This window comes from Phoca vitulina, unplaced genomic scaffold (assembly GCF_004348235.1).
Source record: "Phoca vitulina isolate PV1807 unplaced genomic scaffold, GSC_HSeal_1.0 scaffold78, whole genome shotgun sequence".
Taxonomy (NCBI): domain Eukaryota; kingdom Metazoa; phylum Chordata; class Mammalia; order Carnivora; family Phocidae; genus Phoca; species Phoca vitulina.
In genome coordinates this window covers 1570022-1594440 of record NW_022589781.1, presented here as the reverse complement: position 1 = coordinate 1594440, position 24419 = coordinate 1570022, and the positions used below count along the sequence as shown (strand labels likewise).

At 55.7% G+C, this 24419-nt stretch overlaps 1 protein-coding gene across 8 annotated transcripts in view; it reads left to right on the top strand.

Annotated features, from left to right (window-relative positions):
* The window catches only part of CNIH3 (cornichon family AMPA receptor auxiliary protein 3), a 127746-nt gene that overhangs the window by 74677 nt on the left and 28650 nt on the right, over positions 1 to 24419 (top strand). For all 8 annotated transcript variants that reach the window (XR_004298071.1, XR_004298072.1, XR_004298073.1 and 5 more), the window contains one exon: positions 2579 to 2626. Coding sequence is in view for 2 of the 8 variants with exons in the window: in XM_032393954.1 (XP_032249845.1) it covers positions 2579 to 2626 (48 nt within the window). In the remaining 6 variants the exon portion in view is untranslated. The remainder of the gene's footprint in view (positions 1 to 2578; positions 2627 to 24419) is intronic.

Here is a 24419-nt window from a genome sequence, read left to right as displayed (position 1 = left end):
CGTCCTCCTAGCTGTGTGGGCTCAGATGAGCTCACTGAAAACACGCAGGGCTTTCTTGAATGACCCCGGGTGCATGCTAGTGCGGAAATGTGTCCTCCGCTCCGCCCTGTCCTGCCAATTCAGCCCAGGCGATCGGTGAAACCGTGAGACAGCTTCGTGGAGTCACGAAGAGGATATAGGACCAACACGCGCGCCGCGGCAGCCTCTGGGGAAGGTCAGCGCAAGATCGAAGCCTGCACACAGTAGGCGCTCAGCTGTTGTTGACCAGAGGGAGAATGCATCTGCTGCAGGGTGAGGTGTAGCGTGGAGGCTGGGTCTCGGCTCTTCACTCCTATCGTGAAAGCCACGCTTCTAACTGGGTAATGACTTAATCAAGGAGCCTGGACCCTGTGGGCCAGACAGTCCGTGGACAGACTGAAGACCCCCCGGGAAAGCACTCTTGTCTGAGATTTCTAAAAAAATCCATTAAAACCCTACATGGAAGAATATTAGACATATTTTCTTGGTTCTGACGATTTACTCCCCGGCAGGGAGCTAAGTGCTTTGGATGCCTCATTAACTCACGTTCGAGGTCTTTCAGGCTCCGTAGAGCCCCCAAAAATGCATCTCCGCCTCAGCTGGCTTGAAGGAGCTACTGCCCACTGGTGACGCCCGCCCTGCGTGGACTTAGCTTACAGACAGTAGCTCTGTGAGCAAGCGTGAGGCCCACTGGCTCTCTGGATTGAAGATCCCCTAGAGCTCCAAATCTTGCAGGGCCCTTGGGGTGGACCCCCTTCCAGGAGCTGGAAGGGACGAGGAGGGCCCTGCTCTACTCCTACCTTCTCATTCAGCCCTTCCCCTTCCTTTATCGGCAGGCCCTTTAGTGTCACCATCAAGGAAGGGGAGCCAGCAGAGGACCGGCTTGTGGGGAAGGAGCTGGTGCGGGCCCCGTAGCAGCCTCTCTGTGCCTGGCACCTCACACCTTTCCTCTTATTCTCCATGTAGGCAGCCTCGATGCCCAGCCGTGTGTGGGGTTTGTGTGTGCTCATGCGCATGTGGACAGACACGGGGTTTGCTGCGGAGGACGTGGTCTGTCTTCCTAGCCACGTGGACACTAATTTGTCCTGATGTGGGCTCTTTCCTCTGGGCTTAAAGGATGCACAGGAATCACTGTATGATTCAGTTAGGGAAGCTGAAGTGGCCCAGCCACCTGTCTTCCCCAGATCCGCGAGCAAGTTCATTAGCATCACGTCCACGGTTACCAAATTGCCTCGTAACGAAGCATCGGACAGAGGCTGCAGCTGTGCTCAGAGGGGCTTTGGAAAACAAGAAGTCACTGCGGGAAAGGGATGGTGGCACACCGTGCGTGATGTGACCGTCACCCCCCGCCCGGCCGCAGGCACCTGTTCTCAGCCCTGAGCCGGGCTCCGGGCATGGACTTCGACATCTCGAGACGTCTTAGCTTGGGGGTGCTGCTGGTGTCTGATGTAGTGGGATGATTGGATGATTCCTTCCTCTGAATGCACTCACTTTAGAAAAATGACATCAGTGGGCAGAGAACTTCCCGACCGTAGACTCTAATCAGGGCACATGGAGCCCCGGGTGGGCAGTCCTCCTGGGAGGGTGACTCGGCCTCCAGGGCGTCCCGAGGACTTAGTTGTCTTATAACTGGAAGTTGGTACCTTTTGACCCCCTCCGGCCAGTTCCCTCTCCTCTACTCCCTGTCTCTGATAACCGCACACCTGATCTTTTCTATGAGTTTGTTTTGTTGTTGTTTTGTTTTAGATTCCATATATAAGCGAGATCACATGGTACTTGTCTTTCTCTGTCTGGCTTATTTCACTGAGCATAACACCATCCATGTTGTTGATGGCAGGATTCCCTTCTTTTTGTGGCTGAGTGATATTCCTGTGTGTGTGTATCCTGACTGTATGAGAGTATATTATACTATATATATACATATGACATTTTCTTTATCCGTTCACCCATCCATGGACACTCAGGCTGCTTCTGTGTCGTGACTCTTATAAATAATGCTGCAGTGAACACAGCGGTGCAGATACCTTTTCCAGACTGTGATTTCATTTCCTTCAGGGAGATACCCACAAGTGGAATTGCTGGATGATCCGGTAGTCCTGTTTTTAACTCTTTGGGGAACCTCCCTGATGTTTTCGTAGCGGCGGTACCAATATCCATCTCAGCAACAGAGCACGAGGGTCCCTTTTTCTCCACGTCCTCATCAGCACCTGTTGTCTCTTGTCTTGTTGATTTTAGCCATTCTGACAGGTGTGAGGTGATAGCTCACCGTGGTTTTGATTTGCATTTCCCCGATGATGAGTGATGAGCACCTTTTCATGTACCCACGGCTATCTGTATGTCTTCTTTGGAAAAATATCGGTTCAGACCCTCTGCCCATTTTTATTTGGATTATTTGTTTTTGTTTTTTTTTTTTTTTGAGTTCTATGAGCCGCTGGGTGGGAGCACGCAGGTCTCTGGTGGGTGCTGCCTTCTCTCCTGGGGGCTGAATGTGGGGGCTTCTCACGCTCCTTCAGCAGAGCATCTAACCTCCCCTCTCTTTCTTTCCTGTGCATCCCGATAGAGAGAACGTCTGAGGAACATCGAGCGCATCTGCTTCCTCCTGAGAAAGGTCAGTGCAGGAACTCCACGCCCGAGGGTGGACGGTCCCGTGGTCATGGCTGGTCATGCGCGGAAGGGGCTGGTGAGGCTTGGCACCTGCTCCAGTCCTGTCTCCCCGGAAAGGCAAATGGCAGGGGAGCAGGCGGCGGGAGCAAGTGAGCCTTTTGTTCGCTGGAAACCTCGAGATAAAAGGAGCTCATTGGAAGGGGTGGCCATCAGTCAAAGTGACAGGGCAGCACCGGATATTTGCAGGTGCCCTCTGGCTGGACTCGGAGGTTCTTTACCTTCGCATGATGATGGATGGCGTTTCCAGCTCATGTAACCGCACAGCCTTTGTTCCTGGTGGGGCTCAGGGAAGTTTTTAACTAGATGCTGGGTTTCCTCTGAGGTTTCAGCCTGCCGCTCAGCTTTGTGGTTTGATGGGCAGCATCACTGGGAGTGTTTTGGGGGCGGGATGGGAAGTGTTATCAAAGGGGGGGCCAAGCATTGGGAGAGTTGTGAGCGGATGGGTGGCAGGTCACAGCGGCCCCGAGAGCATCTGGAAGCACATGTGTGCACACATGGTCACGTGTGCGCATGCAGCTCAAGCTTGGTATTTAGCTCACCTCCGTGACATAGCCGGGCCACAGGATGGGGAAGCCACCTGTCAGCCCAGAGGGAGATTCTGAGCCGTAGGTGAATTCGAGAGAAACACCTACCCCGCCGACATTGACAGGGAGTAATGGTGCGAGCTTTTGGATTTTTTCCGTATTTCCATAATGATACCTTTCACTGGAGGAGAGAGCCTAATCAAGTAGTTACTTATTTTTCCAGCTACTCACTTGTCCTTTCGTGCTTTCCTAGAGCCTCGGTCTGATAGGGTTCCCCAGCTTGTGGGTCGTAGCAGGGAAGTGCAGTCAGATAGGGAAAATACACATGAAAACATTAGGGACCCAAAGAGTAAAGGATGATGTAAGGAAACACATTACATTTGGTGTTAAGGGCAACTCAGGAATTTGTCCGTTACTTTTGCCTGTGGTATCTTGGACACCAGCAACCCCTTCGGCGGTCACTTCCCGTCTGACACCTAAGAGTCTGTCACGCTCCCTTCCCCCATCCTGAACGTGCCTCCTCAATTCTCACATCCATCCTATGAGTCTGGCTCACCCTTCGGCACCGCTTGGCCACTGACTCTGGCCGGACAGTGGCCGGTGGCTGCGACTGCCAGGGTCCTGCTTAGAGCCCAAGGTCAGAGCTGAGGCCAGGAGAGAACCTAGGCTGGGTGGGAATTAGCATTACCATTTGTCAATTTACACATAGTTTGTGTAAGTTTCTAGAAACCGCAGGCATTTTGCTCCAGGAAACCTACGCCAAGTACCTTTTTCTGTTTCTCGTCCTTTTCATGTGGTCCCTCCCCCCATGCGGTGGCCTCTGTGGCCCTTGGGAACGCAGGTGCTGTTCATTGTTAGCGGGAAACCCCAGGGAGGCTGGTCCAGGGTAGACACTGCGGACAGGCAACCCTGACTTCAAGTTCCTGGGTGTTATAGCTGCGCCCAATCATGCGACCTGCGGCCCAACGGTCTTCGGTCCCACGACCAGCGGCACGAGGACCTAGCCCGAAACATGTGCATCTACTATATTTACTACACTTACTACTTTCATCAGATTTGTATTTTAAAGTCACACGTAGCTCTCTCTTGTGTCGGCCGTTGACCGGGCAGGTCCCTAACTGACAACTTCTCCTGCCCCGTCCGTGCCCGCTGCCCTCCTTGGGGTCTGTGTGGTCACCTGACCCCTGTCTGCTGCCCACCAGCTCTGGTCCCTTCCACGGGAGAGGTGGTGGGGGACGCAGGCTTCTGCTGCGCCCAGATGCTGCCCCTGCCCTGATGATTTGTCCAGCCTGCCTCGAGAAGTTACAGGTGTGTGCAGCTCAGAGCTGCTCGGCGCTGGGCGCGTTCCCGCAGGCATTCTGACCCCCAGCGGCTGCCGGGAGCGCCGTGTGACACCCCCGGGGCTCACACACACCCCGGAGGCAGGTGAGGTGGCCCGTGGCCTCCTCGGCTTGAGCCCGTGCCGGGGACGTGGGGAGCGTTCGTGGGTCTGGTTAGCTCCACCACCTTCTGGGAAATGTACCTTCCAAGAAATTTCTTGGAACTTGTCCCCCAAACACCCAGAATGTGATGTATCTCTGCGGCTGATTGTTGCTAAACCACCTCCTCAGCTTTCTCGGGAGGAAGGAAGGGATTTTCAAAGGGGATCCATTTTTAGCTCTCTAATTATCAGAAAATGTGTTCTTTGGGTAATTGTCTGAACTGCAGGATTCCCGTGTCGACGTGCACGTGTGATTCATTTTCCATGGCAAGAGCCACTTCACATGCTGCTCGCCTGCTGGAGTGGGATGTGGGCTCCGTGGGTTGCTGTGCAGGTCAGGAAGGTCAGGAAGCATCACGGGCCCCGCAGGGAGGAGGCTGAGCTGCCCCGGGGCCCCGGCTGCATCTTGCAACTTCAGAGAACGGCTGGAGGAAAGGGCGAGCCCGAGGTTGGCATGAGCATGGGGAGAAGCGTGCCTTGTGAGCGGGGCTCCTCAGACCCTGGACTCGGTTGTCCCTGGGGGCCCATGAAATGTCACCTCCCTTAGGCCAAGTCAGACAACAGAGTCTGACGGTTTCGTGTTGGCTGAGCCTGCCGGGGGGAGGGAGACTCAGGCGCAGAGGTCGGGATGTCCCTTCTGGCTTTGACGCATCTGGACATCTCCACCTTGCCCCCTGAGCCCACAAGCGCGTCTCCAGCCCCCTGCAGGTTTCTGATGTTTGTGGCTCTAAACGGTGGATGGGTGATTCTCCCCCTCCATCGAGCAGTTGCCCCGGGACGTGGAGGAGGAGTGGGTGGGGTTGGGGTGCTGGGGTGTTGAGGTCTTTGGGGTGTAACCAGGCTGGTGGGAGGGGGCAGGTGTGCCAGGTCGTGATCTGGAAGAACGCGGTGGTGCTAAGGCCACAGGTGTTGCCACCAATGACCACCTGCGCCCCCCCCTTCCTGCTTATCCGAGCCACGCCTGCGGGGGGCGGGGCATCACGGGGTCAGGTGTGGCTGAATGCTGTGAAGCCGGGTCCCCTGCAGAAGTTCCACGACGGGGTCTCACCAGCGGGGTTGGAGGAGGTGGGGAGCGGTTAGGACCCTTTCCCAGTGTAGAGCCCGTTTGTCGAGTAGGAAGATCACACTGTTGTTCCAGATTCTCCCCCATGGGGTCATGTGCAGCTGCTTGGGTCATGTCCCTGAAGCCAGCCCTGCCTGGACCCATGACCTTGCTATGTGATTGTGCAGGTCCCCTCCCCCCCACTCATGTTGGGCTCGGCCACGTGAATGTGGGCAGGTGGCGGGTGTGCTGAGGCTTCAGAGTCCTGGGTGTCCCTGACATCACCAAGGCCAACCCACTGGTGCAAGGAGCATGGGATGCAGACCCCAGCCCATCTGGAGCTCAGAGCCAAGCCCCCTGGATCCGGCGGCCCCCAGTCAGCCTTTAGATGCGTGAGCAGGTGTAAGTGATTATCACTGAAATTTGGAATGATTTGTTATGCAGCATTAGTAAGGCTCACTGATGCTGTAAGCATGTGCTACTTACATAGGGGGAGAATCTTCTTTAAAAACGTGGTTGTGTCCTGTGCCTGTACACATCAGCTGTTTGCTGACTCTACAAATTTATAAATAGATGGTTTCAAACTCTACCGCAATTTCTCTGACTTCAGAGGAGGCTACTAAATGCATTAATGTACCAGAACCGAGAGAAAGACTCATGTCGCTTTGGATCACAATGTTTGTCATGCATTAGCTACTTGGAAGAAGAGCGAAGATAGTCCTTTTCTCTAATCCCTGCCACAAGGGATGGACTTGATTTCCAGTCTCTTTGGCTGCTGGTGCGGTTCTTCCTGCAGGGCTCTGGAGGGAGTGGTGCATTTTATTTGAGAGACGTAAGGCAATGAAAAGGGATGCACAAACTCGGCGGCCGGAGAGAGGCCATCCTTGACTCAGAAATCTTCCAGATCACAATTCCGTGTTGGCTGGCAGATTTCTAAAGCATGTGGGGGCCAAGAGCTGCTTACATTTCCTGAGTGACCATCATCCGCCTTTACAAGAATAAACTGTAATCCTCCCGACAATCCTATGAAGTAGGTCATGATGAGGAGCCCCACCCGAAAGACGAGAAGTCAGGGCGTGGAGAGGTTTACCTCTGGGGTCTCATGCTTCCCAAGCCGGTGGAGCTGGGATCTGAAGACGAGTCTGACCAGAGTCCACATTTTTAATCACAAAATCGGGGAAACTGTTGGTTCTCTGAAACATGCTCCTTGCGGACCTGAGCTCCGGTAACATCGCCCGCTGTTTAAAGGGAAGGTACGAGTGCCCCAAGCCATAGAGGGCCGCAGGGACCCTGTCCTGGGCTGGCTCGCCGGGCTGGGGTCCGGTGGATTCCTTCAAGGCTCTTTTCTATTTCCGTTTAACTTCTTGGTAGGCCAGTTCACCCCCAGAGGGAGTGTTTGAAGAGAAGTAAAAATATCCTAGAACAACACTTGCAACTAGTTCAGAAACTGTGTCTCATGTATAATACATTTTCAGTCGCTTTCTGTGGCGAAGTCCTTGTTAGTCAGAGGGAAAGATGGAACGTTTTACTCACTGTGAGAACAGGGGTGCTGTCACAGGGCTGCTGAGCCAGAAGCCGGGCGGCGGGGAGAGCAGGAGCCCTGTCCTCGCTTCCCTCTGCCCCCCAGGCCGTGGCAGGCCCCGCAGAGCCCCCCGCAGCCACTCTGGCTCCTCAGGCCCACGGCTGGTTGGCCCCGTCCTTCCCGGTTCTTCATTACGATGATTATAGAGGATCAAGCCAGTTTACCGCAAGCAAGTGCGGTTTCTATTTCCGGTGGGTCCATGGGTCCCCGGTTGGCTCCCCCACATTGGCTGGGCTGATGGGGAGAAGGGGGTGTTGTGCTCCCTGCCGGTCCTCCAGCAACGCGCCCAGGCTCTTCTCATGATGTCACAGGGAGGCCAGGGGAGAAGCGGGAACACTGCAAGCTTTGGTTTGCATCTGATCTGCTAGTGTCCTGATGGCCGGAGCGAGTCACATGGCCAAGCCCAGCGTGTGGTTCAGAAGCGCCTCGGGAGCGTGCCAGGTGTGAGCAGAGCACAGTGAGGGCCTCAGGAGGGAGGCAGGCCGCTCCGGGTTGGCAGGTGGCCGGTTTCGCAAGCGAGGGTACGGACATATGGGGCTTGTCTTGGGCAGCCACAAGAGGGGTAGATCTCTGCATCCACCCACCGAGTTTTAGCAGTTTGTAAAGAGCCTTAATGGGGTTCAGTCACATGGACTGCTCACGTGGTCTCAGCACCACATCACTGTCTGAAAGCCGTCCTGGGGACAGCTTCTGGGAGCAGGGAAGGCAAGCGGGACCCACATTCCAAGGACGGGGAAGGGGGTGACGAGCCCTGATCACCAGGGTCCACCTCACAGGTCAGCCATCGATCATGTCCTCTCAGTGAGCTCCCCCAACACAGGGCAGGGGTTACAGGCAAAGGTGTGGGTATATGAGGCCGTGTGGCACCATAATTGCTGTCGTTCTACCACTTACCTGTACGAAGGAGATTAAGATTTGGGGGTTTGGACAATGAGACACCACCTGCCTCCTGTTAGACACAGGATAACACATGTTGGCGAGGACACACAGAAAAGGGAAACCCCGTGCCCATTGGTGGGAATGCGAACTGGTGCAGCCACTCTGGAAAACACTATGGCGGAGCCTCAGGAGGTAAAAATAGAGCTACCCTATGACCCAGCAATTCCACTTCGGGTTATATATCCGAAGGAAGTGAAAGCACGAAGTTGGAGAGACATCTGCACCTTATTCACAACAGGCAAGATGCGGAGACAACCCAAGTGTCCATCAACGGATGGATGCAGAAAGAAGATGTGGTGTGTAGACACCAATGTCTTGTTCATCCTCAGGACCCCGGAGTTCAGCACAATGTGGGACCCGAGGCTGATGTTCGGTATGTGACCAGGAAATAAAATGCTAAGACCAGAGTGGACCTTAGAGGTCATCTGGCTGGACCCCTCATTTTCAGATGGGGAAACTGAGACCCGAGGGCTTAGTGGTGAGATGACATCAGCGCCATGTGTCTGGGCTGCTCGGCTGGCGTGGCCACGGCCCCTCTCTGGGAGCCCAAGGTCACTGAGGCTGGGCAGAAGGGGACCCAGCTGTGAGCTCTCTGGGGCAGGGACCACACCTTGCTTGCTCACGAGTGCCTCTGCGGGGCCGAGCTCAGGATACTGGCATGGGTAAATCCCTACCCCATACCAGTGGTCCTTTCATCCCGAGTAGCATTGACTACGCGTGAGTTCTGTCTTTCCCGCCAGGCTACAACCCCTCACCCACTTGGCATCCGATAGGCCTGGGAATGAGGCTGCCACCTTTATAGTCTGCAATTCCTGGTGAAAGTTGTGGAAAAGATCGTTGGTCATTTCAAAATCAGCTCTTCTCTGGTGAAAAGTGGTTTTTCCATGTAGATGTGGGGGAGGCGGGCAGTCTGACCATCTGCAGTGGACTCGTGAGTGTGAGGAGAGTTCCACACCATCCCTCCAGCCTCCACTTGTTCTTCTCATCATGACAACTGTATAGAGGTCTTAGCTCGCTTCCACCAAAGGGGTGGCCTCATTCGTGCCGTGGGTCTTCAAGGACTCCTCCTTTGTGGTTCTGTTTGCGAGCAGCTCTGGTCAGCCACGTGCAGAAATTGGCAATAGATCCGTGCCATGGATCTGGATCCTGCATGTTTCTAGGCCAGGGGTATGAACATGTTCCTGAGCTAGTGAGTGAGCCTAGCCAGCCGCCCAGCACCCTCCCAACACTGCAGCATGGCCTTGCTGTTCTCCACTCCACATTCTACACCCAGGACATCCACTAATTGCCCACGGAGGGCACTTATCACTGGCAGGTAAGCTTTGCTGTCTGTCTTGTGCAAAATCACGTGTGAGCATCGCGTCAGGAAATGGTAAACGGTAGAGTGCACTACTTTGTTGTGTTTGTCAGTGGGACTGGTGGTTCCTAACCACTTTGCGTATCGAAATCCCCCGTGAAGATCTTCTTCTTTTTCTTAAGATTTTATTTATTTATTTGACGGAGAGAGAGACAGCGAGAGAGGGAACACAAGCAGGGGGAGTGGGAGAGGGAGAAGCAGACTTTCTGCTGAGCAGGGAGCCCGACACGGGGCTCAATCCCAGGACCCTGGGATCATGACCTGAGCCAAAGGCAGACGCTTAATGACTGAGCCCCCCAGGCCTCCCCCGCCCCCTGTGCAGAACGTCTAAGGTACATCTGCTTAGGAACCACTTCCAGAAGTTCTGCCATAGGAGGTCTTGGGAGGGTCCAGTTTCTTTCCCCTTTTTCTGCTGCAGAAAGCTTTATTGTTTCCATGTGGTCCAGGGCTTGGGCGAGGGCTCCAGGGGGGTTAAAAAGCTGCCTCATGGCTGCAGGGAGAGGCTCAGGCACACGCCCCGGCACGGGGGAATGCCAGGGGCCCCCCAAAGGCTGCGGGGCTCCAGGGGCTCCTGGTCGCACAGCCCGGGGGCCGGGCGGCCTGCGGAGGTGAGTCAGGCAGTCGCCTGGCTTCTTGATGAGTTCACCTCCTCATCTGGGAAGTCACAGAGATGGGGGTCCATGTGGGCAGAACCCAGGCACGTGGATCCACAAGGGCCCAGCTCAGGTTCCTCTCCAGAACCCGGGCGGCTTCCACGGCGTCCAGGGTTTGACCCCACTCATCTTGGATTTGACCCCACTGCTGCACTGGTCCCCCTTCCGGGGACGCTCAGTGTCCATTTCTCCTCACGCTTCTCCTTAGCCAGCTCACGGGAGAAGTGGCCCACGCCCTCCAGAGCCACATCCTCCCGGTGGAAACAGAAGCCCAGACAGAGGTGGGTGTGGGAGGCCCGCGGGTGGACCAGGCGGTTGACAGCGGCCTCCATGTCCGTGGAATGACTCTGACGCATCTGGGAGCTCCTGGCAGATCGGTAATAAGGAGCTAAGCTCAAAATAGGGTGTTGGCCGGTCACAGAGGCACCGGGTGGCCGGGGAGATGCTCCGAAGGTTGCAGCTGGAGAAACAGTTTGGAGGGTGGTCGGAGGCTGGTGTCCCTGGGTCTGTTCCATCCAAACACTGTTGAAGCAAGAGATAGCTCTGCGGGACCACCAGGCACGCTGCTTGGGAGGGTCCGGCTCTGTTATTGGAAAATGCCCCATAGGGGCGTCTCATAGGCGCTGCGCCAGAGGGACTCCGTGAGATGTAGCTGGTGATTTGAGTGGTTGGCAGGGGTCCTGGTGACTCACAAGCAGCTCCCAGGGTCTGGAGAACGGTGTCTGCCGTGGGAGAGGGGAAGAGAGAAGCGCTTGGGGCCGGAGAGGTTGGCAGTCGGCAGGCATCCCTGGGCTGGAGGAGCAACCCTGCCCGCTGTGTCCTGGCCGTGCGCGGAGGGAACGTCCTCGCGGCCCCATGTGAGGAAGACTGGTTCCCCTCCACAGAGGAAGTCCAGCGACCCTCGTGGAGGGGGAGGGAGAGACCCTGAAACCATCAGTGACCTCGGGGTGCATCACTGAGAGTGGTCCCCAAACTTGGCTGGGCCTTGTGCCACATTTGGGGAGGTTATTGAAAATATGGATTTCTGGATGCCCACCCCCTGTGATGGTTAATTTTAGGTGTCAGCTTGGCTGGGCCACAGCGCTCAGACATGTGGTCAGATGTTATTCTAGATGTTTCTGTGAGGGTGTTTGTGGATGAGATTAATATTTAGATTGGTGGACTTTGAATAAAACAGATTGCTCTCCATAATGAGGGTGGGCCTCGTGCAATCAGCTGAAGGCCTCAATAGAACAGAAACTGACCTCCCCAAGCAAGAGGGAATTCTGTAGCCGATTCAGACTTCAGCTGCAACAGAGGGCCTCCCTGGATCTCCGGCCTGTTGGCCCACCTGGCAGAATGGGGTTCCCACATGTACACACACATTACAGGAACCAGTCCCTGAAAATCTATTTATGTATGTGTAGACGCGCACATCCAACGAAGCCATATTGTGATGAGGGTGTGGGCAGCTGACTAGGCTCGTACACACGCACACTCCATGCACACACATATGCACACAGTATGCACACTCACACACAGTCACACACACCCCATGCACACTCATACACACCAACACATGCACATAGTCACACACATGCACACTCAGTCACATATGCACACTCCATGCACACACACATGCACACAGCACACACAGTCACACACAGCCCATGCACACTCATACACACCAACACACGCACAGTCACGCACACGCACATATGCACACTCAGTCACACACGCACACTCCATGCACACACACGCACATAGCATGCACACTCACACACAGTCACACACCCCCCCACACACTCATACACACCAACACACTCAGTCACACGCACACATGCACACTCAATCACATATGCACACTCCATGCACACACACATGCACACAGCATGCACACTCACACAGTCACACACACCCCATGCACGCTCATACACACCAACACATGCACACAGTCACACACGTGCAGTCACATACACACACATATACTATGCTCACTCACTTATACACACAGTCACATACACACGCATACACCATGCACACACATATGCACACAGCATGCACACTCACACATGCAGTCACACACACCCATGCACACACATATACACCAACACACACATGCACACTCAGTCATATACACACGCATACACCATGCACACACACATGCACACAGCATGCACACATACACAGTCACACACACCCCATGCACACTGACTCATAGCCACACACATGCACACACCATGCACACTCAGTCACATACACACGCACACATGCACAGTCACATACACATGCATATACCATGCACACAGCATGCACACTCACACACGCAGTCACACACACCCCATGCACACTCATACACACAACACACACATGCACACAGTCACATACACATGCACACACCATGCACACTCATATGCACCACACACTCACATACTATGTGCACCCACACACAAACACACATGCACACACAGCACACACATGTGCTCACATGCATGCACACACACACTCACATGCACCCTGTCAGCTCTGTTTCTCTGGAGGACCCTGACTAATGTACCCCCCATCCTGGGAAGTTCAGGCTCAGCGGGTTTGTGCACGGACCTTGGGACTGCCGTGAGCAGAATCTTCTGTGATGTGATGTGAATGTGATGGCCTCCGGCAGACGGTAAATTCCTTGCTCAAGGTCACCCAGCTCCTGGGTCTGGCTCCAGAGCCCACGCTCACTCCCTTTCTCTCTTGCTGTTTCCGTCCGTGGGAGCCGGTAACTTTCCATGCCTTCCGTAGCTTCTTGCTGTACACTAGGGGCCCGTCTCTGCAGGCCACTGACCAAGAGGGATGAGCACCCGGTTTCCCTTGTGGTCTCCACAGTCGTGTGGACCAGAAAAGGAGGCCGGTCCACTCCCTGCGTCCATCGGCAAAGCCTGTCTCACAGCCTGAGCTTCTAGGCGGATTTATGGACTTGGTAGTTCAGCTCTGAGAAGTCGCCCAATCACTGGCTGCTTCCCCGTAGCCCCTTTCTCCTCTCCTATGTGGGGCCACTGCCAGTGAAGGACACAGGGAGCTTGCTCTGTTGGGGAGCCTGTCCAGAACAGGGTGCAGTGGGAGGAGACTCTGCCCCAGGCCTCATCTGGGGACCTATGCTCCCCCTGCCCGTCCATGAGGTCTGCCGGGGTGTCACACCATGGTGTCCCTTCAAGCCCCGGGGGGCGGGGGGAAGGGCCGGAAGGTGCACACACCTCTTCCACTTAACTCATTGGCCAGATCTTAGGCAAGTGGACATGGCTGGTCTTACTTTGGGGGGGCTGTGTACTCAGCCATAGATCAGAGGCTTCATTCCAGAGAGAAGGGGCCGATCTCGGCCTCAGGGAGGAGTCAGTCTGCAGAGCCACCAGCGCAGGGCACAGGGCCAAGGCTGTGCACCGCGTGAGGTGGGGGCGGGGGAGAGCCCAGCCACAGAGGTTGGGGCGGTGGTGTTAACCTGGAGAAGCCTGTGCGTCGTGGGGCCGGACGGGGAGCCAAGGCATCCTGGACGTTGGCTTGGTGGGTTCCAGCGGGCGCTGATCTGACTTGATTCATTTGGCTGGAATTCATTCAGCACCTGCTGTGTCCGTGGCCCTGTGGCCTGTGCTGAGGGGATGGGGTGTGTGTGCGCGTGTGTGAGAGCAAGCGAGCGAGCTGTGGACACATGCTCCACCCAGCTAAAAGGGATCTTGCTTCTTTTTCCTGAATTCCTGCCCCTCAAAGCGTCTCTCAAAGCCCCAACCACACGATACCTTATATGATAGTCGCTTGCACACATCTTACACATTTGTATTTTTGAAGGAAGGGATCATGCCCCCCTAATTTGTGTCCCCGCCACACTGCCAAGCCTGGTGTCTGCTTTATGTTAATTAGCTATGGATTAGGGACCAGGAGCCTGGCTGTGGCAGAATTCTCTCTGCTGAGCATGGGATTAAGGCAGGTGACAGGACCGGAGGGGCCAGTGACTGGCGTGAGGTGCTTTGTCTCGTGGAGCGTCCCTCGCTGCCCGGCGGGTGAGCGTGGTGACAGGTGGGGTTTGAGCACCGGTTCTCAACCTGGCTGCACATCGGCATCACCTGGGAGCTTACAGAACGCTGCTCCTGGGTCCCCCCCACCCCCCCCGGGAGATTCCATCTCGTGGGTGTGGGACACAGCCTGGGCATCGGGATTGGGGAACCCTGGGGCGAGGCTGCAGATCGCCTAGTTGGAGGATAAGCTAGGCTCTGGCAAAGCAGGTGGGTGGGTTTCCGCTTGCCCAGCCCCCAGGGTGTGACTGAGAGAGCCGAAGTTCCCTAAATGGTGCCAGAGTAAAAGCAATGATTTGCCGGTGGGCGATGGACCCGTGGGGTGAGTGCCTGCTGCCTGCTTCCGAGGAGAGGGAGGGCCACCCCCAGGGAGGACTCTGCATGGAATCTGCAGACAGCCTGTTTTTCTCGCTGCAGCTTTGCTTCCAGAAGCCCCCTTTCCCACAGTGTGATGAGGAGTAAAACCTTCTGTTTTCACCCCCCACCCCGCAACACACAGATGCTCACCCTCCCAGATATCCATTCTTGCCCTTTGCCCAATTGCTGAAAAAGCAAGAGACATTTCTGGGTCATGTTTCTAGGCCACAGAATGTGCCAGTATCCCCCAGGTCTCACGGTTTCTTGCTCCCTTAGCGCTCCCTAGTCTCCGCCTCTCTCTACAGTTAAATCCCGGCGCCTGCCCGCGTCGACAGAGAGACCCCCCGGGACTCAGACGAGCCTCGCTGGGGGCTCCCGGCTGGAGCTGCATCGATTCCCATGCTCCAGATGTGTCTGCCCCCGCGGGTTGGCCGCACTGCCCCACTATCGTGCTGTCTCCATGCGCCACTTATGTGGGATTTGTGATTCTTTAAGCGATTTGGGACATTGGTCCTCCTGCAGCACAGAGTTTCACTGGCTCTGATCCCTAACTGTCTCTATGGTGCAATCACAAAACACATGGAGTTTTGTTTCACTCGGATAAGACTCGGTGGTAGACGGGGAAATGCGCTGAATGTGTGCGATGTGCTTTACACATGCAAAGTGCCATTATTATGAGGGGACAGAAAAACCATCCCGTTCCCTTTCTGTGTCTGCCAAATGGGCCAAGCGATAATGAAATCGTGGAGGACAATGGTCACCGATTATAGCGCAGGAGGTGGGCACGGAGCCCACAGCCAGAACAACTCTGCTCTTGTGGCCTTCCCGCAGTGACCTCACCACAGCTAGCGCGCCCAAGGCATCCGCATCGACCGTGTCAGCACCACTGGTGTGCTGGCGGGAAGCAAATAAAGGAGCCACTTACCAGGCTCCTGCCCTCGGGGGACATGTTCAGATTACGTCAGCGGGACGGATCGCTGACAGTTCGAGGGGCCATGTCTCCCTCCCTGGGGGAGTTGGACATTCACATCCGCCACCGCGCTATCAGATGCTTTTTTGATGGTGGGGACACCAACTGCTACACAAACGGTGGGCTGTTTCATGTTAATTGATAAAGTATCTCGGGGGTCGATGGTCAGGACTTGAGGAGGAGGGCAGTGGGGGCAGGAAGGGGGAAGTCAGGCACCTGCTGGTTTTCCCCAGCAGACGGTGCGGTGGGCACGGGCGGGTCTGGGGGCCTGGCCCCTGGCTCGGCACTCTCCCGTGAGCAGCACGGAACCAGGAGCGCTTGGCTGGCAGCCTCGGGGTTCCTCCGTGGCCCCTGCCCCGCGGGTGGTGGGTGTGGGGTCACCCTGCTCTGACTCCCAGGCTCCTGTCCTTCCAGAAGTCCTCATGTTTCCATGTCCACATTTCGCAGGACAGTCCCACGCCGTTGTGGTTCTCAGAGGTGCCTGGATGCCACCCTGGGCACCCGGCATTTACCCCTGTGCCTGCGGCCCCACGCACCTCTGGTCTGACGGCTGCCCCTCTCAGCGGCTCCTCGGCCTCCAAGTCCAGCGCAGGCTAAGAGCTCCGGACCAAAACGTCTTCTCAATTTCGAGAGACTGTGGGGGGCAGGTTGGCCTGGACGACAGCCGTCGGAAGCTGTGGCACCCTCTGCCCGTGTTAGTTGGTGGGGCCTGGGACATCTAGGCGGCTGAGACACCAGAAATTCATTTCCTCATGGTCGTGGAAGGCTGGGAGTCCAAGATCAAGTGTAGGCGGGTCTGTTCCTTCGGAGGCTGTCCCTTGCCTTGCCGACGGCCGCCTTCCCCTGTGTCCTCACATGGTCGTCCCTCTGTGTGTCTGTGTGTCCTCATGCGTCCTCTTACAAAGACGCAGGCCATATTGGATCAGAACCCAGCAATGACCTCATTTACCTTAATGACCACCTTAAACACCCTCTCTCCAAATGCAGTCACGTTCTGAGATACTGGGGCCGAGGACGTCAACATATGGATTGGGGGGGGACAGGATCCATGCACCAGAGAAGGGTTTTCATGAAAACGACATCCCCGTGGTGAGGAGAAAGCATTGGCCTTCCCTAGACTCGCTCCTTGGTGAGTAACAGAGGGAGTAGTGAGCCCCTGTGTTCAGATTCTACTCGCGGTATCCCGTCATCCACAGGTGTAATCCAGTGAACACGAGGACAAGACCTTGGTCCTTTCCGTAGGATTTATTGTGTGTTTATCAGAATGAAAAGCAAAATTACTCTGAGCAAAACCTGTGAACACTGCCCTGTCGCTTTCAAGGGGAGAAGAGCCAAGCGAAAGGGACGGGGAGCTCCCTGGCTGGGAGCAGCGTGCGGAGCCAGCCCCCCGAGCCCAGTGAGTCAGGTGCCCGCGGGGCGAATCCCAGCTCACCCGTCATTCTCATCAGCCCAGTTCCTGCCTCCCCAGCAGGCCCGGGTCAGCGCCAAACCCAGGTTCGGGATGTGCGCTCTCACAGATGGGCTGCTGGCTGAAGTTACGGAATTATAACTGTTTTTGTTTATAGGACATGCTTTCCCAGGGGATCACGGGCACTTCCCTGTCTAGAAGTTGTCAGTTGGTCGCAGGACAGCGTGATCCATCCTGGGGCTGGCGGAATCATACGGAGCACGGCCGCCACACACGGAAGTCGTGACGTGCAGCGCAGGGCGAGGACAGGGGCCTGGGTCCCTTCTCTGTGCAGAGGGGCCACGCCCCCCCCGGACGTGGAAGGCTGGTCCCTGGAGGCGGACGGAACATTTTCTCCGTGATGACCGTGTGTACTACGTTACTGTGCGTGGCAGAGAATATGCCGGCTGGGGCAGGAAGTGCTCGATGCGGTGTCCCCGGGTCCCCTTACCACGGGGTCGTGAGGGCAGACGGCCGGTGACCCAAGCCCGGACTCCAGTCTGGCCAGTCTCACCCGGAGCTCGCTCTTCGGTTTTCCCTTGTTCGTTTTAGTTGTGAAAGTAGTCTGTCCTCATTCTGACCAGAAATGATGCTGATGCTAAGTTAATGTGAAGGAGCTATTAACGAGCTCCCAGTCCTTCTCTGTCCCTAACCCTCTAACCTAACTAACGGCACCAGCTGGGGCCTGCATCCCTGTGCTCACGTTTCCACGCGCTTCCAGACACGACAGGTGTGTGCGCACACACTCACTCACACTCACACTCTGAGCTGACTTGTTTCTTCTTCCCAATAACGGAAGAAAAATTGGTCTTTTGCAACTGGTTCCTTCCCCACATGCTGTACAGTATGGACGCTCCTGTAGGTCACTACTATAGATCTCTCTTCAAAATCAAAACGAGTTTGCACAAGAAACCGTCCTGATATGCCATCCTACGCACAATCTATCCAGTGCACAGATTCGTGGACGTTCTGTCTGTTTTCAGTGTTGTTTGGCCCCTACCAGTGACCCCGCAGGGAGCACCCTCGTGACTTTGTAGCCCAGGAGGAAAATCGTCGGGTTGAAGAGTATATGAATTTGTACTTGAAAAAGTTGCCAGATTATTTTCCCAAAAGGTGGAAGCCGTGTGTCCTGCCCCCAGCGGTGTGCGGGGTGCCTGTTTCCCCACGTCACGGTCGCCACGGCCAGATGCTCCCGGGGAGCCCACAGGCTGCCCTGCTGTCCGCCATCATTCTCACCGATCAGAGCTTCCCAGTCCTGGCAGCACATTCGAGTCTCCCGGGGAGCTTTTAAAATCTGGGTACGGGGGCTCCGCCCACACAGAGTCTCACTTAACTAGTCCAGGGGGCACGGGCAGTGATGTTTTCAAAAGCCCCCCAGTGGTGCTGGTGGGTGCTGAGGCAGAGAGCTTCTGGGAGACCTGCAGACACTAGGATCCTCCTTCCTTCCCCGTCCTCGGGTCCTCTCGTGCACGGGCCGCGGGGACCCTGCTGGAAGCTGCAGGTGGTTTCCTTCCGCCCGCCGCCTCTTGCTCCCTGTCCCTGTCCTACAGAAGCACGTTGCTGGTCAGAGCTGCCTTTAGCCTTTGCACAGAGTCCCCTGCTGGCTCTCAGAGCCTTGAGGACCCTGCGGTTCCCGCACGGCCCTCGAGAGAACCTTCTCTCCCAGGCCGGTTTGCATCACTCTTTCCGGGAGAGAAGACGGTGTGCACGCACCCCTATCTCGTGACCAGAAACACGGGGGAGTCCAGTGGTGTCCTCCCTCTGCATAGGGGTGCCGCTCATGTCCTGCAGCATACAGACTTTCCCTTCTTCCGCCTGGTGCCTGCCCCGCGTCCCTGCAGCGTGGGCTGGCGTGATGCACGCAGCTGCCGTGGGGGCACAGCCCCGCGCTCGATGGAAGGCGCACCCCCGGCGGGGGTATCAGCCACACGCGAGAGCTCTGGTCTCTTCCACGGCATGATGGGTACCCTGCTGCTCACAGCCGTCCAGCGTGCACCCTGAGTTGGAACAGTTAGAACACATCAGGGGCTGATGTAGGAAGCCTGCAGACCACTAGGTGTGCATGTGTGCGCGCACGTGTGTGTGCAGGCTCACGCGCATTGGGGTGCAAGAGGTGTGCAGGTGCTTGCCTCATTCTGCCTCAACACTGCTGTGCGCTGTGTGTGGACCCAGCCCGTGGCTGGCGGGAGAGCTGGGGGTCCTGCAGAACCACGGGGTGGTTCACGTGCATAAAAATACTAGGAATGTTTAGGCTTCATGAAAAAAAGATGAGCTTCTGTCTTTCAAGAAACAAATTGCGTCAGAAACTCTATTCCTAGCTCAAGAACTGGTTTAGGGATCCTTGGAAGAGGCAGCCTGCCTGCTGAAGACCTCTGAGGACAGCAGGAAATCAGGAGCTGACGGTGGTCCTCGCCTGGCCACGTAATTATTAACCGTGGGGCCTCACACTTGCAAAGTCCTCTTGAAGACACTGGTTTTCAAACTTGGCTGCACATCGGAATCACTTGGGGAATTTTAGGACCTATTGTCTGTCCCCAGGGATTCTGACTTAATTGGTTCGGAATAAATCCTTGGTGTCGGGAGTTTTAAAACTTCCCTGGGGTGATTCTAATGTGCAGCCCAGTGTGAGACCCTTTGCTAAACAGGCTTCATTATTCAGGTTCACTAATGCATTTCGGCCACGTTGCATTGGTGGCCTGGCCGCTGGGGCTCAGCGGGGCTGGTGGCCAATGCACCTTGGCCCTGCCCCCTGCCCCCAGCGCAGGGCTGCATGGGGTGCACAGGCCCCCCGGTCATTAGCTCCCAGAATCTCCTGGCACCGCCAGCAGGTAGAAAAAGCAGTTGCCGGCCAGGAGGGGTGGGGTTTCAGAGGTCAGCTCGACAAGAAACGGGACAGTGTTTTTCCCGCCGCCTGCACGTTGGAGGCCCCGTTGGCGGTTTCATGAAATGCCGAGGCTCCGGCCCCACCCTCTGAGTTTCCAGGGGAGTGCTGAGGTTTGGTGCTGGACCCCCACAGCCCCATGGCCCGTGCGGCCCCATCGCGTGCCCCCGACTCCCTGTGCCTCCCTAAGCGTCCCAGCTATCCTGTGATTTCCCAGCAGTGACCCCGTGTGCTCGGGAGTAGGTGGGGCGCTGGTGCTGAGCTCCCTGTCTCTGTCCTGCTCTGCCTGGCACCCTTCTGTCTCTGGTCCTATCTCAGGACCCCTCCCTGCCGCACTGGCCGGCTGCCCCTGCTGGGGGCTCCCTCCGTTCTGTCTCCTTCCAGCTCATTCTGGAGCGTGTCCGGACTAGCCCCCTCTTTCCCGAGTACCTTCTGGCTCTTCAAACACATCTAGTCTTCCTTGTCCTAAAAATGTCATTGACCTTGGTAACCTTTGTGCTACCAGCCCACATGGTTCTTCTTTCATGTTGCCAGATTCTGGGAAGAGCCACGAACACCCTCGCCTCCACTCCCTCCTACTCATCTGAGAATCGCTTGCCAGGTGGCAGGTACTCCTGTCATTCCATGAAGCTGATATCTTGAAGGTCACTGGTGACGTCTCGATGACCAACTCCAATAGCCCGATGCTTTCATTCTCGTCCCCCTTGGCAGTCTGTAGTGTGACGCTGCTGGTCACGTCTTCCTTTCTGGCCGCCTGGCAAGAGAGCACTCCAGTTTCCCTCTGTCCCGTGCACACGCACCTCTGCCTTGACCCCCCCCAGCCCTACGCCAAAGACACAGGTGTCCATTTGGGTCCTGGCCATGGCCTTGTTTTCTTCGTGTCCTGTACTGTGTTGCAGTCAGCAACCTGTGGGTCACATACGGACTGCAAATTTGTTTTCTTCAGCCCATTTAATATTTTAAGCATCTGAAAAATTCACACAAAAATCCAGATTTTCAGCTTGCTTTTGGGAGAAGATGAACAAGATCCAGCAATATTAGAGCCATTTTCTTCAAGGTAGCATCCGCTGGGGTTGGGTGGCAGATGACCCTTCTTTTTTTTTTTTTTTTTTTTTTTCAAGATTTTATTTATTTGACAGAGAGAGACACAGCGAGAGAGGGAACATAAGCAGGGGGAGTGGGAGAGGGAGAAGCAGGCTTCCCGCTGAGCAGGGAGCCCGATGCGGGGCTCGATCCCAGGACCCTGGGATCATGACCTGAGCCGAAGGCAGACGCTTAACGACTGAGCCACCCAGGCGCCCCAAAGATTTTATTTATTTATTTGAGAGACAGAGAATGAGAGACAGAGAGCACTAGAGGGAGGAGGTCAGAGGGAGAAGCAGACTCCCTGCCGAGCAGGGAGCCCGATTCGGGACTCGATCCTGGGACTCCAGGATCATGACCTGAGCCGAAGGCAGCCGCTTAACCAACTGAGCCACCCAGGCGCCCCTGCAGATGACCCTTCTGATGGGAGGTGTGTTCCTCAGACCCCCTGCACCCTGCCCTCCCACGTCACCATGCACCGTGCGCATCTGAGGGTAAGTTCTGCCTCCTCGGGGCTCTCCTCCCCAGCACTGGGGCTTCTGTCCTCATTCATCTTGCCGCGGTCCCCCGACTATTCCTTCTCCCTGCTCTCTCTCTCTGGAATTCCAGGCAAGCATTCTTGACCATCTACTGAGCCCCTGGACCTGGTTCTACGTCTTGCATTGGGGTTAGAAGGGCTGAAGAATCACACCTCTCCACCTCTGTAGGTTTGAACCAGTTGAGAACAGATACAAAAGTCTAGATGAGGATTAAAATACAGTGTCCCACCGGTCAGCTGCATGGACCGTCATGGCGGGACTCCAGTGCCTTCAAGTATGAGAGAGACAGACAGACACACAGAGAGAGACACACAGACACACACAGAGAGAGAGAGAGACGCACAGACACACACACAGAAAGTGCCAAAGGGGGGCGGGCTCCAGGCCCGGACCTCATGCATGGGCCACATGCTTGCAGGACTGGGCAGAGAAAGCGTGCCATTTGGGGACACAGCAGCAAGAGAAGTCAGGCATGGGCTTCCTCCCAAGTGCATCCCCGAGATGTGGGAATGGCTGATGCCATTTGGGGACAGCAGCAAGAGAAGTCAGGCATGGGCTTCCTCCCGAGTGCATCCCCGAGATGTGGGAATGGCTGGTGGGAACTCCTGCTGTATTGGTTGAAGCAGGAGTGCAGAGAGGTTGAAGGGTTCCGAGTTCTCCCCTCATTCAGCCGTAAACATGCTGGCTGGCAACCTGCTCTGTCAGGTGACCCATGTTAGTTATAAGGGAGACACTGTCTTCCGTGTCACTCAGGTTTAATACCACACCTGTCCTCCGTCTGTGGGTTCTGTTTCCCATGTGCTTCATGAATTACAACCCTCCTCCCCCGAGACTCTCTTCTTTTGCCTGGACTGGTGCAGTAGCTTACTAGCTTGGTTTTTTTCCCCCCTGGCCTTTGGTCTGTTTTCCGGTCCTCCTCCTGGATTCACCCTGTGCCAATGATCTAAGCCAACCTCGATCAGGTAAAACCGCCTTATCCCAGAGCCTTCTCTGGGCCGCAGTGTTGGAGCACAGATGACCAGTACTTAGTAGTGCTTCTAAGGCTATCTGTGATTTCTCCTCACTTTACAGAAATCTACTTCCTTTCAAACACTTCCCTGCTCACCCAGCATTTACTGAGTGCCTGTTGTGCGCCGGGGATTGTGAATACTGTGAATAGAGATGTGTGAGACTGCCCTGTGATTTCCTTTCTAATTTTTTTAAATTTTATGTATTTATTTGAGAGAGAGCATGTGCGCACATGAGCAGGGAGGAGGAGCTGAGGGAGAGGGAGAAGCAGGCTCCCCACGGAGCAGGGAGCCCGATATGGGACCCAGCACCCCAGGATCAAGACCTGAGCCGAAGGCAGATGCTTCACCGACTGGGCCCCCAGGCGCCCCAGTGATTTCCTTTCTTTGTGTCTTTTCTTACACTATTTCACCACCTGGAATGTTCTCTGTTGGCTAAAATATTATATCCCACCTCGGATGTTGTCCCCTCCACAAAGCTTTCTCTAATCCACGAAACAAGAAGCACCCTCCGCCTCCTCCATCCTCCCGGATCCCTTACAGTTGTTCTGTGAAGCCTGGTCCACGTGTTCGACTCCTTTCGCGGGCCCCGCGGTCTCCGTGGCGCCTCTGCTGTCCTGGCGTCCAGGAGACACTCTGCTCATGAGTGGTTATAATGTTGCATTTTCTCCAAAGTAGGAAATGGAACAAATCCAGAGGAAAAGTGTTTAAAAACACGAATAAATTACACACGATCCGAGGTATTGCTGAGTACAGCTGTATAGAGATAAACACATCGTGATCAATTAGCACGTCGGTGAGCCACCTGCAACCCATTCTGAAATAAAGCTGCATCTAAAAATGGTGAATAACGTTTATCTTTTGCTTTTCATTCCTACTGCAACCAACTTAGAGGTTTTTTTTTTAATTATTATTTATTTATTTATTTGAGAGAGGGAGAGACAGAGAGAGAGGGAGAGAGAATCTGAAGCCGACTTTGCACTGAGCGCAGAGCCCGACTCGGGGCCCGATCCCATGACTGTGAGATCATGACCTGAGCCAAAGCCAAGCGTCAGATGCTTAACCGACTGCACTGCCCCCCTCCATCCCAGCAGCTCCCAACTTAGAGTTTTATCTCTTTACTCACCAGGACCCAGGTTTGCTCTCTGATGTCTCCGAGACCAGATGCCACCTTATGCTGGTCCAGCCATCGCAACCGTGCTGGGTTATGTCTGCCGACACTGGTGTGTGTGTCCCTCCCGTCCCAGGGCCTTTGCCCACCTTCACGGCCCTCCCCAGGGCCTGTCCCACATGCTCGTCCTGCTTGTCCCTGGCCCGGGCCAGCCAGGTAGCGCTCCCTCCGTGGGAGAGCCGTGGCCTTCCCAGGCTCACCCAAAGCCCAGCCGCCCCGACCCTGGCACCTGTCCTATCAGCTGCTTCCAAACCTGGTTGCGCATCAGAGTCGCAAGCACAGCATTTGAACTACAGACTCTGGGGCCCCACCCTCTGGAAATTCCAGAGTGGGGCTCGGGAATCTGCGTTTCAATACAGATCTAGCTGAGGATTCTAATGTGCAGTCGTGCTGGGGACCCTGCAGTCAGCACGGGATCTCCCGCCGCCCTGGTTGTGTTTGTGCATCTGTCTTCTGGATCGTCCTCTTCCTGAAGGCAGGGTGGCGTCCGCAGGTCGTCCAGCCTCTGGAGCCCCTGGCAGGACGGGGCGCGCGCAGCTGTGACAGTCTCAGCACAGTGTGTGTTGCATGCTTGCGGGGGGATGTCCTTCGAAGGGGTGAGGTGTGAGGGCTGGAGGGAACGTGTGATGCACCCAGGAGTCGAGAGAAGACCCCAGTGAGAGAGGACCTCTCAACTTCAG